This window comes from Phycomyces blakesleeanus, assembly GCF_001638985.1.
Source record: "Phycomyces blakesleeanus NRRL 1555(-) unplaced genomic scaffold PHYBLscaffold_14, whole genome shotgun sequence".
NCBI classification, from domain to species: Eukaryota; Fungi; Mucoromycota; class Mucoromycetes; order Mucorales; family Phycomycetaceae; genus Phycomyces; species Phycomyces blakesleeanus.
Window position 1 is genome coordinate 1,118,518 of NW_017265147.1, and position 19,103 is coordinate 1,137,620.

The window sequence follows — 19,103 nt, forward strand, 5'->3', positions numbered from 1 at the left end:
ATAGAAAGACAGCATTGATTACTTTGTACTATGTACTGTGTGCTGTGTTCATATGGGTATTTGGGTATTTGGGTTTTTTAACCTTTATATTTATTTATTTTCGTTCTCTTTCGACTAGCCAAGATTATATGCAATTCACCGAATTTCTTTATATACATATATCAATGTTAGTGTTAGTAGCGTTATTATTTGGAAAGGCTCAGTACTGATGTGTAATACTGCTTCGATTGATAATAATAATAATAATAATAATAATAATAATAATAAAAGAACTAATAGCAACAGGCCTTGTGATTATGTACTTCTTGGACTTATACGCACAACAGAGTCATAACTTCATATTCCTATTCTTGTTTATCTCTTGATAATTATAGAAAATCTCACACGCCATCGAGTACAATCACATTAAACTAACTTTTTGTTTAATAAACCCTTTATATTTAATGCAATCATAATACTAGAGCAAAAGTGTATATCTACATATACATGCACATATACATATACGTACACATATACATTCATATTCTTCTAATTCATTTAGTTAATATTTGACTTTATTATTAATACAACAAAAGAAAGTATATACTCATGTATAGTCTATAAATTGAATTCTTTATCTCTCTGATTCTTTATCGGTTTTTATCCGAGTATTAGTTAGTATAGCCAAAAGAAAGCTTAATAAATAAATAAAACCAACGACTACGCCTCTGCACAAAATATTGTATACACACACACATAAAGGCATGTGTAGCGTAGGTGTTTTTTTGGACTCAACAAAAGATCACTCGACACAGTGCTTCAACACCAGAAAAAAAGGTAAATAAATAAATAAATAAATAAATCAACTAAAGAAGTTCTACAATAGACAATATGTACAAACAAACACAAGCAGGCACAGGCACAGGCACAGGCACAGGCACAGGCACAGGCACAGGAATAGGCACAGGCACAGGCACACTCATATAAATCTTACCCACACTAACGCACTAAACACACCTACGCACACGCACACATACACAGAAAGAAAGAGAAAGAAAGCGAGAGAAGAATATATGATTTTGTAGAGATAGAAAATAAAGCAAATAAACTTTACGATTGAATGACAGAAACAGATCAACTGAATTATACTAGAATTTATATATATATTTCATATATAAATATAAGGTTGGTTGTTAAGAAAAACTATAGATAAACGATAGAATAAAATAGAATAAAATAGAGTGTAATTGGGGTTTATTGTTTATTATTTGTAGGCTGGAATAGATTGACAATGCGTGAGAAATAAAATAAATGGGTAGATGACTAAAGGGTGTGTGTGTGTATGTGTGACAAAGATTTGCACGGGCTTTAATGTTCCTCAAAGTTCAAGATGGTCAATATTTTTATATACATATATATATATTTACTTATTTAATTGCTAATCCTATTTCTATTAACAGTTAGTCATTGATATGATAACATTTAATGCTAAACAATAGGCTTAGTTTTTTTGTTTCAATATCGATTATATATCAATTATGTAAGTAAGTAAGTACATTTCTCTATGTGGATCAGCAAAGTTTTTTCTTTTTCTTTTTCTTTTTCTTTTTGGTATTGCATTTAATTGTGCCTTACACAGTCCTACATGAAAGAGCAATATATTTATAATACACATCTATCGATCAAATAGAACCTTAACACAACCAATCTCCCAACTATACGCTATACAGTACAACGCTATATACACACAGGTTACTTTCCTAAAAGCACACCATTAATACCACACCAACCGCAACAAATATTATTATCATATTGATTTAAATAATTGACTTGCTCTTATCTATCTATCTATATTTGATATTTTATTATTCACTTGCTTTTGAAAATCACCAGTACTTAAACAACCTATATACAAAATATTCTCACCCATCATATAAACAACATTTGTACCATAAAAAAATTAAGATTCATTGATTGTATTATTACTATACTGATATCGTCACTGACAAACCAAACCAAATTAAAACAAATCAAAACAAAATAAAATTCAAGTGAATTCAAGATCAATATTCTTTAAAGTTGTGCAAGATTGGGTGTCCTTTGTTATTGCCTTCTTGTAACTTTTAGTCGATTATTTCTTATTTCGTATTTCATATTTTATTTTACTTTGTCCCACTAGTGATTTATCTCTGTGTACATCTTCTATATATACATATATATAAATCTAAATGTATCATTGTAGGACTACACAAATTATCTTTTGCGCTCAAGCATTATTTGTTGTGGCTATATCGTTCTTTCCCTACCCCCCAAAAACACACGCACACACACACAAAATACACAAACATGAATACACAGAATCTTGTTTAAATCTCAAACTATTGTATTATTATTGTTCTAGCTTTAAGGTTCTAGACTATACAAATGTATATATATATAAGAAATAATTCTTTTGATTCTTTATTATTGATAATATCTATAGTATTTAATTGTCACTTGAAGTATCTTTAATAAAAGTCTATATCTTCCACACCTTCCATTAATTATACGTATGTATATATATATACGTGTGTGTGTGCATTAAAACGTTTCAGTTTATTATTTCCCCTTTTACACAAGAGCAGAGGGGAGTATAATACGAGATTCGGTGTTTACATCAGTAAAATTATTTGTGCTATATATTAAGCGGCGCATTAATAAATTTAAAGATGCGCATAAAATTTTATATGCATATATTATTTGTCTTATTTATTCAGCGGTGTTTAATATAATGTTTAAGAAAGCGCGAATACTTAAAATACAAAAAATATTTGCGTTTTATAACGATTTTTAAATGATAAAAAAAAATGAAAGGGGTGAAGGAAGGGGATCAAAATATCTGCAACTTGTAAAGTAATGTACCATATTTAGTTACTCTTTTAATTATTCTCTATCTGTTTAAAAAAAGATTGCGAAGAACTGGATATATGAATTATGATACTTCTACAAGGTCAAGTAAGAAATCTATTGGAGGTTTTCCAAGATGTTTAGCAGAAAATAATAAAAAGTACAGTTGTAAAAAGAAGCAATATAATGTAATAATTGTGCAATGAGCTCGATTCATGATTGCATCGAGATACTGTATTTGTTGAGCATATCATAAATCATTTGGATGTCTTTTGATCATTTCAAGTATCTTTTTTTATCTGATACCTAATGTTCTTTATTTATAGGTAGCTTTGTACTTCAAACAACATTCCAAACAATCTCCTAAAGAAAAATGGTATGAAAAGCTTGGCTGTAACGATGGTGATGACATTTATGGTAATAAAAGTCCTCAACAATTTGTTTCTAAGTGACAATGGTTTATTGGGCTTTGGATACTAGACATATACATATTCGTATGAATACATTTACGCTTCTCATAGTATCACAGTTTCATAAAAGGATATTCTTTTTCCTTAATAGACAAAATGGGACATATCGTCCTAATATGGGCTGAATATATTGCTTAAAAGTAAACAAGATCTATCAACAACAACAACAACAACAACAACAACAACAATAACAATAACAACAGGAAAAAAAAGCAGCAGGGGAATTGATTTGATTTGAGTGAATTGTATTGGATGGGAAGGAGAGGGGGGAGTTGGAAGAGAGTTTTTAGCCATTGTTTCATGTCATCTAATAACTCACTAGATTACACACATATGTATGTACATATACATATAAATAAAAAGGTTAAACATTTTATTCTCTTTGTTGTACGTTGGTTAGAGGCCAAACACAGTAATCTTTCTTTCTTCTTTTAAGGTTTCGGCAATCATTTTTTATATTTTATTTTTCTTTATTTGTACAGGGTTGATCAAACTCTATACAACTTTCTTGTCCCACGTTACAATGGACTTTACAATGGTATTTAATAAATATGTATATATAAACACACATACATAATATTATATTAATTTATTACTAGCACCAGTATCAGTACTAGCACTAGCACTAGCACTAGCACTAGCACTATAGTTATAATAGCAGTAATAAAATAATACAGTCATTTCATAGTCAATTGAACATTTACAAACAAAAGGTATTAAATGTTGCTTTTATGTACTGAACACAACCTTTTATATATATATATGCATATTGGAAGGTATACAATACAAGATAATAAAAGAAAAGAAAATACATATTGACTCTTTTGACTGCGTGCACATTGTTACCTTTCTGGCCACTCTATACAGGGGAATGAAAAGTCTAGTGGGATATACTCAGGTTCAATGATTAAATTAAATAAAGCCAGTTGAGCTGGATAGTGGGTAAAATTTAAAGAACAAGGTTTTGTTAATATATATATGTATATATATATATATATTCAACATTCTGTAAAATAATTTGACAATTACCCTAAATTGAATAGCTTAATAGACATATCACCTTTGTCACTTTTGTCAAAGTAAATAAATATAATGATATGTAATGGTTTCACAGCATTCTATATATGAGTATTCTATGTAGCTTTAATTCAAGAAAGAAAGAAAGAAAAAGGGTCAAAGAAGCAGAGAAGAAGAGTAAGAATCAAAATTCAGCTGAATTCAATTGAACCCAATTTTATGATCTTTGATATCGGTCAATACATTTTACTACCACAATTCAGAAATGTCAACACAAAAAAAAATACTGGAGAAGATTTCTGTGAAATGATACTTAAAGGGTTCTGGGGAATATATGTAGTAAACATTTGGTGTAAACGTGTGTATGTAAAATGTGTTGTTATTTTTCAGTGACCTTGTGTCTCCTTGGAAGAACTCCAGTTGGTTACATCCTTGTTTTTTGGGTTTTTATTTATCTATTTATTTATATGTTTCTGGTACACTGCACTGCACTATACTGCACTGTACTGTACTGCAATGTAATGTAATGTAATGTAATGTAATGTGCTCTTATGTTTCCATTTTACACTTGCACTTTATATACACTTATGATATTCAGCATCATTCCACACGCTGCAAATCATGTATGTATATAATGTGCAATGTGTTTTATGTAGTTTTGGCTGTACTTTCTTTTATAGTAAAGTGGGACAAATGGAAAACATTGTTATTTTGTAAAGCCTAATAAATATAAGCCTTTTATATATTTTTTATTGCATCTGAGATTTGGGGGTGCACGGTGCCGGAAGCTCGCCCACTAAAACACTAGCGAGGTTTTCTTTTTAAGACCATAAACAGAGAAAGCATGTGTGCATGTGTGCAAGTGTGCAAGTGTGCAAGTGTGCAAGTGTGCAAGTGTAGTTTAGCATGTGATGACTCTATGCATCGATGAACTTTGGGGGGGTATTCAATCTTTTTTATTTTTTTTTGTGTGTGTGTTTTTGTGATTTTTGTGCTTGTGCTTGTGCTTGTGCTTGTGTTTTTATTTGTATTGACGCCTGTAGACTGTGGCATTGGCCTCTTGGAGTAACACAGAATGCAAGCTTCTTAGACCTTAAGTAATCAAAAAGAAAGCAGAGAAAGAAAGTAAGGAAACACGAGCTATACCTTTTGCTTCAAACCCTTTCTTACTTTCCTTCCTTCTTTCTCTTTCTTTTCGCTTTCTTTCTCTTCCACTCTTCATTTTCCCTTCTTCCTCTGTACTGCTACTATTAGCTCCCAAACATAAATCCGTTTGTTACTAGCATTTCCTTTGTCCACCCAAAACAAAAACAAAATCAAAATCAAAATCAAAATCAAAATCAAATCAAATCAAATAATATTATAATAAAAATAAAAATAAAAATAAAATAACCTCATCCTCCACCTCCCCCCCCCTCCTTTATTTTTTTTTTAATTCAGTAAAAAGAAAGAAAAAAAAACACCTTTTAATTTCTCTCTTTTCTTCTTTCTCTTATTCTCCTTGCTATTTACACACGTACAATTGTAGAAAGCACAACCAAAAAGCAAAAAGCAAGAGCAACAAACGGGTTATGTCGACAGAGCACCAACGAGACCAACGAGACCATCAAGCTCCCCCAATCATGCAATATCGTAACAACCACATATTCAACCACCGGGGTAGCCAAAGTCCTCAATCTTCAAACAATGATAATGAGAGCCAAGACAAGATGAATGACTATATGGATCTCAACACTGACGAAGCAGAGGCAGGTTCTATCCTCATTGCACTAGCCAACCACTCTAGTCATTCGGGAGGATATGCAGAAAACTACAAGATACGTTCTGTATACAACCACACTCAGAAAATAAAGCAGGAGGAACAGCCACAGGTACAAAAGGTATAGATATATATATATATATATATACACATTTATTAAAGGGGAGGGAGTATAAAAATTGAATAAATATATATATATAGATAGATATATAATGAAATAGTGAGTAAGCGAGTGAGTGAGTGAGTGAGTGAAAGAGAGGGAGGGAGGGAGAAAGAAAGAAAGAAAGAAAGAAAGAAAGACAGAAATTAGACTGTGTGGAAGTTTGTTTTTTTTTTGCTTTCTTTTTCTTGGACTGATTTCAATTCTAAATTATTATTATTTTTTGAAATTCTTAAAGTCCGTTAGTGGTAATTCGATGTCTATTCGTAACTTGCTCGGTAAGTTTTCATGATTAAAATTTTAGTCTCCACTTTCTTCCACTTCCTCCTTTCAACCCTTTTGCTCCCCCCTCCCCAAGCCCCCTTCCCCCTTTTTCCCTACCTTACCTTGCCTTGCCTTACCTTGCCTTCCCCTTGCTTTACACAAACACACACACATGTTTATATATGTATGTATGTGTGTATTCTAATGTCTTTTTAATAAAATGCAGGTGATGAAGACCGAAAACCCCTGGCTTTAACCTCCAATGTAAGCATCCAAATACAAGAACCCCCCCTCTTTTTTTTACTATACTTTATTTAATATGGAAAACCTTAAATAATATCTTTATTTCTTTATGTTTTTGGGTATCTAGTTTGAAAGGGAAGAGAATGATAAGCATAGAATGATCATGTCTCCTGCTCTACCTGTCCACCAAGGCATGGCTGACGGTAAAGACAATCTCTTTTCTCACTCACACGGCCAAAGGGACTTGAATGGTAACCTACACATATATACGGAAATATTGAATGTTTTAATAATAATCATGACCGCAGACACTGACCTTTTATTTACCTATCTATTCATTTACTTACTTCTTTATTTATTTATTTATTTATTAATTAATTAATTTATTAATTACTTAATTTATATATCTATATATTACATGTATATGTGTATGGATAGATTCTTACAATAATGCAATGCGCGACGACAGTGGTATGCAGTTTCATTTATACCTCTAAGAAAAATAAATATTGTTTCGTCAAGGATGCAGGGCTTAACTTCTTCTATTCTTCTCTCTTTAGACAGGGTCCAGAGTACGCACCGATACCGTCCTACGACCCCTGCATATATGGATGTAGCTCAGCACAATAGTCGAGCAGCAGATGGTGTGGAATTCTTACATCTTTTTCTTTTCTTATATTAGCTGTTCTCTTGTTCTTTTGCTATTGCTATTATTTGCTTTTATATACAAAAAACTAACCACAACAATATATAACAACCCCAATTCCCAGGCAATCGCGTGGCTCTTGATTATCATGGACCCACATCAGAATACCACAGAAATCTGGAGAATAATAATTCCCAGTACCCACAAGACATGCGTGGTACAGTTGTCAATGGAAGAACAATGCAACCACCACCACCACCAACACAACAACAACAGCAGCAGCAGCAGTTACAGCAGCAACAACAGCAGCAACAACAGCAACAGCAACAGCAACAGCAACAGCAACAGCAACAGCAACAGCAACAGCAACAGCAACAGCAACAGCAACAGCAACAGCAACAGCAACAGCAACAGCAACAGCAACAGCAACAGCAACAGCAACAGCAACAGCAACAGCAACAGCAACAGCAACAGCAACAGCAACAGCAACAGCAACAGCAACAACAACAGCAACAGTCAGCAGTATCATCAACACATGGAGCTGAAAGGTGTGTGTGTGTGTGTGTGTGTGTGTGCATAATTATTTTATGCGTAATAAATCTCTCGAATAACCAACAGCATCTCAAGTATTCACCAGTATTCTACATGGCAAACTGGATCGACTGATCAATATTCCAGACCACCAAAAGTACACACTAATAGACGCGCTTCAGTACCGGTATGTTGGGCATGAGATATTATCAAAACGCAACACAATTGAGCAATCAATCAATCAATCAAGCACGCACATGCGTGTGTGTGTGCAGTATGTGCAGTGTGTGCAGTGTGTGCAGTGTGTGAAGCGTGTGAAGCGTGTATCCGCGTATGCGTCTATACGTGCTTGTGAGTTTACTCATCATCTTACTTTAATGCAGCCCAATGCACGCGTCGAGCCGTCAAATGGCTATTCGCAGCAGTTTGTTAACATGGTAAGTTGAGCTTAGTAGGGGTAGTATTGCTAACGTAATACTAACAAACAAATAATATTTTAGAGGCAAAATCCGCGAGCTAGAAGAAACGCCCTTCATGCCTACATCAGTTATATGACCTACACTGACTTGTCCCGAAGGCGACCTGTAAGCTATTTAAATACTGTTACAAATTCAAATTCAAATAAGAATAAGAATAAGAATAAGAGTAATAAGCAAACTAGTCAAAATTTATGCGTATATATATATGTATGTACATGCATACATAATTTAATTTAATTTTAATTTTAATTTCTTGTTAGAAGGCTCACAAGCAGCAGGCGGTAGAAATGGCATCTTCTTATCCATCAGGATTTCAGCCTACTTTTGGATACAATGCTCCTGCGCAGGATCCTCAAAACAGGCAAAGTTGGCATGCATACTCTCAGCAATCAAATGGACCAAAGCAGACGGTTGTGCATGCAGCTGAAAAGGTAATATAGATTTTTTAGCTTAATATTATTTCTGTCCCTCACCGACTGACTGCAAGTCCATGCAGCCAATGCGGTCTGCAATGTGGCAACCTCATCATCAACACTCACAATCGATGCCTTCGTACCAGCCCCTTCCATATGACCAACCCAACTACAATGGGATGGATATTGACCGTCGCAGCAGCTCCTCCATTCCGAATAGACCTGTGGAAGATAATGGCAGGCCTTATTCCCAAGATTACCATAATCCTAGATTTGAATCAAGGTCTCCAGTAGCTCCCGTTCGACACTCTCCAATGACTCCTACCCCAGGACCACCGCCACCGCCACAACCACAACCACAACCACAATTGCAATTACAATTGCAATCGCAGCAGCAGCAGCAACAACAACAATTAAAAAACGAACGTGTGAATAATATCCCTCAAATCTACCAAAGGATTCCTTCTGGAACATCAACTCCACCTCCACCTCCACCTCCCTTACTACCCCCATCAGCATCATCATCACTATCTTCATCAGTAGCAGCAACACCTCTACAACCGCCACCGCAGCCACCATTACTACCAGCATCAGGATCAGCAGCACCTTTATTACTGCAACCCCAACATCAGCACCAACACCAACACCAACAAACACATTTACATCATCACCAGCAAACACCACCACCGTTACAACCACAACAACAGCCACAGCCACTACAGCTATCGATGTCACAGCACCAATCCCCTATATCCCCTCATTATCATCACCAACAAAGTCTGCCAAATAATGTAGTCCACCATCCACTCACAGCCTTTTTGCGAGAAGGACCTGAGAACCCGGGTGATCATCACAACCCACGACCATCTTTACCTCCTTGTCACTCGAAATCAACAATGTCTCCGGGATCTGGGCTGTCCACTAATCCTAGCATATTTCACGGTTCATCTTCTTCTCCACTACGAAGTCTGAGGAATGGAGAGTGATAGCCATAACCATAGCCATAGCCATAGCCATAGCCATAGCCATAGCCATAGCCATAGCCATAGCCATAGCCATAGCCATAGCCATAGCCATAACGACTATAATAATGATAATTATAATGACAGTGGTAATTATAATGATAATGTTAATAATAATAACCTTTATTTTGTTTATTTTACTTTATTTATTTATTCTTGCTTTGCTTTGTTTTGTTTTGTTTTCTTCCTTTCTTATGCAACCCTCCCAAAAAACCTTTCAACTTGACAGATAATATTATTATTCTTGTTATTCTTGTTTGTGCAATATATATCTACATGTATATAAACTCAAAGAAAAAGAAAAGAAAAGAAAAGAATAGGGGCAAGAAGTCTTACCCTTTCGATATTTCCAATCCTTGCACATTTTCTATCAACTTTAGTTAGTTTTTCAAACAATCTTCCGTTGTATACCATAAATATCTACTGGCTGGTATTACACTTATATTGTATCAATTGACAATCTTGAGCTTGAATACATACATATACACATAGATATATAGATATATAGTAGGTACATAAAATAGGTGTTCGTTTTTAATAGCAATATAGATAATCATAAGCTTTTACGATAACAATTATACTTCTTTTAAAAAATAAGGTTTCTTTTTCTTTTCTTTTGTAAAACGACTTCATTTTATTTTTTAAATTTATTTATTTACATTTGAATTTTATTAGCAAGTATAGCATATGTATATATAATCTTAAGATGAAGAAAGAATTTGTTTCTTCTATTCTTTTCTCATATCTTTTTTAAACATTTTCTTCTTCTTATGCTATCCGAGGATATTGACAGAAACGATCTTTGATGCTGGTAATCTATTGTACATTTTAAAGACATCAATTTGATTTAATTAGTTTAAGTTATCTCGGTCTCCTTCTTCTATCCATCAAATCCATACAGAAAAATAAAGAAACGGTTTGTAGCACTTACTTCTATGATGCCCTCAGTGGATGTATTAATGTAGTAGCGGTAGTCTTCAACATTTTCAACATAGTGTTTCTCAAGTACACGGCCCTTATGGTGCTTGTTTGTTTTGATATTCCAGATCAATTCACTTCTTTGCCATTCAAAGTTGAATGGCGGTGTACCCACAAGATCTACCACAGCCTGAACCATATCACCTACAACAATGCACAGACACAGGTGATTTAGCAGCTTATCAATACTATACTCTGTTTTTTTTCCTTACCTTCATTAATGCTCTCAATAATTTCCTTTCCACCACTGATGAGAGAGCGAGGAATCTCATGGAAGAATTTGGTAACATCATTGGGGAATGAACGACATTGGTTGCGTTGATCACCAATAGAGACCACTGTCAAGTTTCCGGGTGCGTCAGCAAGCATGGTGAAGGATGAAGTAGTACTCTTGACAGTCTCAATATGACCGTTGAATTCGTAAGCTTTTAAATACATACACACAATGCGTAATGATAATAATGGTAGAAGAAGGTGGGGTTAATTCACAGTATATAGAAACACAGGCCCACAGTATACCATCCACGAGTAAATGGGATAATAATAAGAGCACTCCCACTAGTATTATCGTTAATATTATTTTCTTTATTTCCTTACCGATTGTAAACGGAGGACGTCCTGTCAAACTGAATTTAACTGTTTCACCAACACAAACATCAGGACAAGTCTCAACAGGGGTTATTACAGGGATATCAAGGGCTTCGATCTGCATTGTTGCATCCAGTTTGGGTGCCATTCCAGTACAGCCATGCGAATCGGACACACTCACGAGCTCAATGATGTATTTTCCAGGATTCTCAGCATCGATAGGCAACTTAAGCTCATACTTGTTCTCCATAATGTTTTCAATCTTCTGTATTTTGTGATGTGGGGTCGACTGGTGTTTCAACGCCAGAGTGATAGTAAAGGGAGCTTCTCCCGTTAACAATATCCAGATAGGAGGATCCACAGTATCAAGTTTCTCTCCAACACACAGATTCATATCGTTTCGATTGGGACCAAATCTTATGGTAGGGTTCTCATACACTTCGTGGGTCACAATCAATGGAGCAATCGTAAGAGGCTCGCTGTATCGCTGATCCGAAAGTTGGAAGAATTCGTATGTGTAGTTGCCGCTTCTTTGGGTATTAAGAGGAAGGTGGCTTCTCGACAGGCCAGAGCTAATTCTATCTTTACCAATAAACTCTCTAGTATTACTTCCGGTAGGTATCAGGAAACGATTGTAGAATGCAAAATAAGGAGCATGGCCTACAAAAATAATAGAAAAATAATAGTAATAATAAAAAAGAAAAATCACCACAAACACAGAAAATCGGTTAGAATAATTTTGATTCAGTAGTCAAATAGTCCTGCTTTTTTAGGGGATCAAGCTCTTCTCTTCTTACCATTGAACTGCAAATCAAGTGCATCTCCAGTGCCTTTACAAACAGGAGGATGTATATAACCACCTTGTTCCACATCCTTACGATCATTAGGAATAGACAGCGTAGGTCGGCTAGCCCACTCAATGAAATAGTCTGGTCGGAATACAGTACCCTGACAAATCGAATCTTCCACACTGAGAAGTTCGTAGTGACCAGCCTCGCGTACCGGCAGGGGTTCGTTGGGTGAATATGCAACCGTAGAACGATAATCAGGTCCGTCCAATTCCACATTACGATATGTAACCTTCCAAGGTCCCTCACCTGTCAAACGCAAGGGAAGTTTGACAACCGTGCCTTCAGTAACCTCCACTGTAGTACCCTTGATGCTATCCGCATAGAATGATGCAGTGGGACGATCTTTACGGACATCAATTACTACGTCGCGTGCCTCTAGTTCCTTGACACAATTATTTGAATCTTGAATCTACATCATGACCAAAAAAAAACCAGAAAAGTTAAGTTTAAAAAATATGTTAATTATGATTGGTTTCTTGGGGTCACTGTTACTGTTACTGTTTTTGTTTTTGTTTTACCTTTTCTAAAGAAACAACATATTTTCCAGGTTTGTCTATGTGGGGAATATTGATTGTGTGTTTGTTACTGTCGACAACTTCAGAGTAAGCCTGCTTTCCGAATTTCCAGAAGAGTGTGAAAGGACCAGTTCCGGTCAGTTCGACGTCAAGATTGATATCATCACCAATGCAGGTACGCAGCATATTATTTCCATGGACTGATTTAGAGAACTTTGCGCTTGGTTGAGGGTGTACAATCTGCTTGATGGGTTTGATTTTTGGATCTTGTCTCTTGTAGATTGCATCATCAAGAGAAGTGAATTCGTAGATGTATTCACCACTGTTAACAGGCATGTACGTGAAAATATGACGGGACTGGTCAACCTTCTCTCTTTTGTGCTCAACAACAGTTGGACCATTGGGAGTCTGTTTCAATACTTTGTACTCCAGGTGGAATGGAGGAGCACCCTTGAGTTCTACAATGAATCGCATGCCAATCTCGCTGTTTGGTGCACAATCTGACGGAATCGAGTCGTGGCGGACAAGAGCATATGGTAAAGGTGGTTGGACAACCTGACATGTAGAGGGAAATAGTATATTTCCCTTGCAGTATTTATCAACTACATTCAAAAGCCTGTATTCACCGGTTGAAGAAGCATCGAGGCTGAATTGATCCAGACTAACTAATTTTGTTTGTGGCTCTTGAGGTTTGCTAGGATCATTTTCGGGTGTAAATTGGTAAGTGACATTCCAATCAGGAGAACCTTCCAGTTTGAGTGGGATTTTAACTTTCTCGGCGCCAATGAGAAGTTGGACTGGGTTAGTGGGGCTGCATCCAAACTGAACAGTTGGGTGAGCGTGTACATCAAAGATCTGCTTAACCGATTCTCCAAGCTTCACTTCATTGCCTGCACCATCAATGATACTTATGACAGTAAACTCGTGTCTGACTGCATTTTCAAAGATTAGGTCTAGATCAACAGAGACCCGCTGCTTGGTTGCCCAGCTGTAGTCTGAATGTGCCTGAGGTTGGAAAAACGTTGGATCTGCGGCTTTTAATCCACCAGAAATTTTCATCAGTGGAGAGTCGAAATTATCGGGCTGGACTCTGTCCACAGTGCGCACTTTGACGTCTCCTCCAACACGTCTTATATATGTCACCTTGAACGGAGGAACACCTTCGATACGAATCTGAAGTCTTTCCTTTTCCCCACTACAGTAGTCATATCGTGGCTTTGGAACCAATTGGGCAGTTGGACAAGTGAACACATATGCCTGTCTGTTGTAAAGTCGCACATCTGATCCGTCTTGGCTCACAATGCTCTCAATTTTATAGACACCGGGTTTCTGTACCCGAATGTAATATAGTTCGACACCTTTCTTCTCTTGTCCGACTTCTGTTGCTCGGTACAAGTCTTTTCCTTCGATATGCATAGCTCGGTGTGCCTTTTGGTCAAAATCCATCCGGGACAGGATTACCTTTTTCGGGATAGTGTTGTTGAGCATAACCGGAATGTGTATATATTTATGTCCAATATCTTCTGGAGCCAGGCAGTATACTTCGTCTTGGTAGTTCAATTTTGCGGTTCTAAATAGATAAATGAAAAGTTTAATTAAGCAATATGTTAATATAAATAGTATGCGTGTATATATTGTGCTTTGTTTTGTTTACCCGTATGGAAGAAAGTGAACAATATGTTGACCGAGAATATGAGGTGATTTTGATACAACCTCTTTAACATTCACCATCTTTGCTTTCGAGGCTCCGAGCTGTTCACCAAACATCTCACCTACAGTTAATTATTAGGTATATATATATATATAAACACAAATATTTGTCTCGGTTGATGGACTCTTCTTGCATAATAAAATAAAACAAGTAATAGTAATAATTATAATTTACCATACGTAACACTGAATAAAGTAGTTATAATTGCCATCTAAAAAAAACAAGACGCAACAACCGAAACATTTTCAGACAGCATAGTAAATAAATAGAATTCTCAAGAAGTGTGCCTCACTTACTACAGGGATCTCGAAGATTACAGCATCCAGGGCCATGATACTTAATGAGAGTAATATAGTTTTGAACGTACTGAACTGTAACCATGGGATCTTTACAATCCACAAGGCGATTAGATATGCTACATCGAAAAGCCACCATTTCAGCATAAATCCACTATATTGTTCAGGATAGGATGCCGTATAGGTAATGAAAATATCATATGCTTTTATAGTTTGGAGAAGGACAAAAGCAGAGACTGCATATATGCGTTGCGTTGGAAATGGAACACGATTAGATGGGATGAGGGCTCGATTATGAGCAACGGGTATTGACGAGTCTAGTGGTCTTGGGACTAATCGTCTGATCGGAATTGGTTCTGACATCGTTGAAATGTTTTAATCAAAACTATATGTGTATATGCTTATATATATATAATTATATATATAAAATATACATATATATATATCTATATATATATATTTATATTGAAAACGGTATCAATCGAAGGAGTATGTATATATGCTTAAATATATATATATATATGTATATAAGTAAGAATGTTGATAATCTAAAGAGTAATTCACCTACGCGTTTTTTTTCCTTACCTTTTTATACGCGTGGGTGTCTATTAGACTTGTGACGACAGAGATAAAAACAAAAAAAATGATTAATTGTGTTGGTAGAAGAATTAATCTCCGCGGTACCTTTAATTTTTATTTTATTTTTAAAAATAAAATAAAAATTAAAGGAACATTAAACCGATTATTGAACCATTATTAACTTTATTATTATTATTGGCATCATACTCCTTGAACATCTTTAATTAAAAAGGTTGCACTATAATTCACTGCATTTAGAGCACATCCTTACACTCACACAAACACATACAAACAGATATACCAAGCAAAACTGAATACAATATAATAAGATGTCATTGTGTATTATTTTATTTACTCTATTCTTCATCATCACTCAAAAGAAACTCCTCTATTTGTTCTCTCAAGCGTTCCTGTCTTTCCTTTTCATCGATAATGTGTGTGACATATGGAGGCAAGGATTCTATTGCTGCTTCCTTGTAGTCCTTGAGATCAACTTGACAGCTGTAGCATAGATACTCATTCATATCAATTCCACTTTTAGAGCTATCGCAGCCACCACCGCTACCACCACCGCAACATCCACCCTCTTCAGTTGTTCCACATGATTTGGTAACATCAGGCTCAAGGGATCCTCCTTGTGGTGTTGTTACTGTGATTCTCTTTCGCCACTCATTAATCTTTGATTGATGGGGCCTGTAGATTGGCACACGTATATATACAACTCTTTCCTTAATACATGCACATCGTATGATTTTGTTAGGTACATTTGGTTTACTTACATTAAGCAAATTGCACACCGTCTGCTCAGATCCACATCGCTCGAAGGTGTCAGTTTAGAGGCTGTACGTGAGACAGTGCTAACAGTTGAAGGGAAATCGCGATCCAATGTAGTAATAAACTCTAGATATTTTTTTTTAAAAATTTAGTTTTAATTTTTTCTTTCTTTTTCAAACAGATACCCAGCCGAGACTTATGTTAGAAGACGAGGGTTTACCTTCTGTTAATCTGTCGATAGAAGTCTTTGCGGCCATTCTAGTTCCCCATTGAGTAGGGGCAATTACATGAGCATCTAGCCCATAGTATCGATTGTAAAGCGCAATTTCTTTCGCCAGCATATCCTTCATAGGTCGCATAATCACCAGATCTTTAAAGCTTGCGTTGTTCTCAGCTCCAACATCCATAGGTATGCTGTATCCACGACCTTTACTTGTCATAGAAATCATCTTTATAGCCTGGCGGGTAGAGGAGTCAGCCATGAATATATATGAGCATCTAAAAAATAAATAAATATAAAAAAAGAAAAAGGTTTGCTAATTAGTTAAATTTTAGAATAGAAGGCACATAGACATCTTCAATACCTAAAGAAGAAGGAAAAAACTTACCCTTCACGTCGTGCGATAGAAACTAGCATAGCAAATTTGATGTGCCAATGCAAGTCTTCCTTTGATGTATTTTTGTTAATGTTGGCAAACAAATGCTTCAATCGATCGGCAGGGCTGGTTTTATCAGGAGTTTCTTGGATCAATTGAACGTAATGCTCTAAAAAAACAGGACAGAATAATAATAATAATAATAATAACAGGACAATTGTATCTCTTTAATTCCTATTCATTTCATTTTTACATCCTCTTTTTTGTCTACTAACCATAACCGATATTTCCAAATTCTGTCACTGATTTTAATGACTTGTCGATATGGTGATTGTCGCTGAATTCATCACTAAATACATCTTCTAAGCGATTGGACACAAAGGGAACATCAGGGTATTTCTCTTTCATCAATTTTTGAAGTTTTCCAAGTGTATCTTTCTGTATAGCATAATTTTTCATGATAAGAAGACCATGAATTTTTTTTTAAAGATTTTTGTACTTGATAGTTTACTTTACCTGTTCCTCAAATATTGTTGACTCATCCAAATGACATATCACAGTAGGACCAAGTATCTGCACCTTCTTTTTTTCATGAGGTTCAACTCGTCTGAATTCGTGTGTTAAGTTAAGCATAGCCCTATTCAAATAAACATAGGTATATTAAGATTAATATAATATGTGAGTAAATAAATAAAAAGACGTTAGGGCGTAAATTCAATGACAATTATAATGACTACGGTTGTGATTATGCTACTCCCATATCAATGTCAAAAGAAGTACAAACACCAAATCTTACAGTGACGATGGCCCTCCTGAGCATGCCAAAAGAACTTTTCCTTTGTTTCGGGAAATTGATCGTGATTTGGTGATAATCGATCGGTATTTTCCCACAAAGACGAATGTAAAGCAGACTCTAACGTTGAAATGAGATTATTTCTTTGTGTCTTCATGTCTGGTATGTTTTTAGATAAAGTTCGTACTTGCAGTAATAGGCATGACGAATTAGAACTGTAGCAAGTTCAGTCTTGCATTTACAGCAAGGAATCTTTGTAGGCTTCATTATGATTCCTTATTATTATTATTATTTTTCTTTGATGCAGGAAAAAAAATAATGTCTTGGATTGATCTGTTTTATTTTGAAGTTAAAATAGAATAGAATTTAAAAAAATATATATATATATAAAATAAAAATAAAATAGGGGGGTTTCATCAATTAATATAAAAATAATAATATTTACCCTCGAATGTTTTTTGGCGTGACCGTAAAAACATCTATAGCTTTCCCTTGATGGTAAAACTTGTATTCTTTTTGTGAGTGGAAATTTCAAATGCTGTTTGGAATCAATCATATTCATTCTTAAATCGTAAAACTGCTTCTTCCCTAAAGTCTTATATGTCCACTTCAATAAGTAAGCTGTATTATACTGTTTTTTTAATAGTGGGCCTTTCACAAATTAATTAAGACGCATATTCGTATGTTTATCTTTTAAATATATAATATATATATATAATTATATGTGAAAGAGAAATATTAACAAAGTGGATTATTACGCAGGTTATTTTAATCAGACATTTATAGAAAAGGATTAAGAAGATAACATAAGAATGTAATTCTACAGACATAATCAAGTAGCCCTTTTTATATAAATACAACTGTTTTTAGATTAATTGATTTTTCTTCTTCTAAGCTTTAGTATCGGGTATACAGAAAAATATATATCGTGTCCCTAAAATCAATATAGTATAAATGAGTTGCTCTTTACCTCCAATAGGCTTATGTGACTTTGTTTTCGCGTCATTTTTGGAAATTACAACACTTTTTTTTTTTTTTTTTTTTGGTTTGTGCACATACACACACACACACACTATAGACAGACACAGACACCCATAGGCACACACATTTATAGTAAATTAGACGGGTGGTCAAGGAATACTCGCAATAGAAAATATAGAGCCAAATTTTCTCCCTCCCTCCCTCGTACTCATTATCTGTCTATCTGATTTTTGATATATTTATATTATATATTATATATTTTAATTTCAATTTCAATTTCTTTACCCTTTTCTATTTTACCTTTATTCATTCTTTCTTTTTCTCTCGCCTCTTTCGTCACTAACACGACTACGACTTTAAACACAACCAGCATCATTGAAAATTAAACAATATGGTTGCTGCTGTCACCAAGGATAGCACACAGGAGACGATTTCCACAAATGATAATCATGCTTCTGATTCACAATCGACCCAATCGGACGCGAAAAGAAAAGATCTTAAGTTGAGAAAGCGAAACAAAAAGAAGAGTAAAAAACAACGTGAAGAAGAAGAAGCCAAAAGAAAGGCTGTAA

General features: G+C 35.1%; 5 protein-coding genes across 5 annotated transcripts; 2 read left to right on the forward strand and 3 right to left on the reverse strand.

Moving 5' to 3' along the window:
- Positions 1-2,825: 2,825 nt before the first annotated feature.
- On the forward strand, positions 2,826-3,473 carry PHYBLDRAFT_71215 (hypothetical protein; the record flags this gene model as incomplete). Its single annotated transcript, XM_018442430.1, has 4 exons — positions 2,826-2,866; positions 2,927-3,053; positions 3,192-3,282; positions 3,427-3,473. The coding sequence occupies 4 exons, from the start codon at positions 2,826-2,828 to the stop codon at positions 3,471-3,473; spliced, it is 306 nt and encodes a 101-aa protein (XP_018290233.1).
- Positions 3,474-4,571: 1,098 nt separating this feature from the next.
- PHYBLDRAFT_170090 (hypothetical protein) lies at positions 4,572-8,874 on the forward strand (the record flags this gene model as incomplete). The annotated part of the gene is made up of 14 exons (XM_018436250.1): positions 4,572-4,714; positions 5,396-5,449; positions 5,881-6,223; positions 6,317-6,331; positions 6,510-6,549; positions 6,762-6,799; positions 6,906-6,981; positions 7,217-7,249; positions 7,339-7,422; positions 7,549-7,711; positions 8,043-8,142; positions 8,258-8,392; positions 8,456-8,539; positions 8,695-8,874. The coding sequence occupies 14 exons, from the start codon at positions 4,572-4,574 to the stop codon at positions 8,872-8,874; spliced, it is 1,488 nt and encodes a 495-aa protein (XP_018290234.1).
- Positions 8,875-9,168: 294 nt separating this feature from the next.
- PHYBLDRAFT_71213 (hypothetical protein) lies at positions 9,169-10,233 on the reverse strand (the record flags this gene model as incomplete). The annotated part of the gene is made up of 3 exons (XM_018442429.1): positions 9,169-9,569; positions 9,789-9,929; positions 10,206-10,233. 3 exons carry the CDS (start codon positions 10,231-10,233, stop codon positions 9,169-9,171), a joined length of 570 nt encoding a protein of 189 aa, XP_018290235.1.
- A 404-nt stretch (positions 10,234-10,637) lies between these two features.
- PHYBLDRAFT_170092 (hypothetical protein) lies at positions 10,638-15,171 on the reverse strand (the record flags this gene model as incomplete). Its single annotated transcript, XM_018436251.1, has 9 exons — positions 10,638-10,685; positions 10,801-10,991; positions 11,060-11,272; positions 11,445-12,095; positions 12,233-12,695; positions 12,805-14,371; positions 14,456-14,573; positions 14,687-14,723; positions 14,809-15,171. 9 exons carry the CDS (start codon positions 15,169-15,171, stop codon positions 10,638-10,640), a joined length of 3,651 nt encoding a protein of 1,216 aa, XP_018290236.1.
- Positions 15,172-15,743: 572 nt separating this feature from the next.
- PHYBLDRAFT_71211 (hypothetical protein) lies at positions 15,744-17,817 on the reverse strand (the record flags this gene model as incomplete). Its single annotated transcript, XM_018442428.1, has 8 exons — positions 15,744-16,080; positions 16,167-16,287; positions 16,382-16,659; positions 16,770-16,926; positions 17,033-17,195; positions 17,274-17,394; positions 17,554-17,670; positions 17,738-17,817. 8 exons carry the CDS (start codon positions 17,815-17,817, stop codon positions 15,744-15,746), a joined length of 1,374 nt encoding a protein of 457 aa, XP_018290237.1.
- Between the last annotated feature and the right edge of the window lie 1,286 nt (positions 17,818-19,103).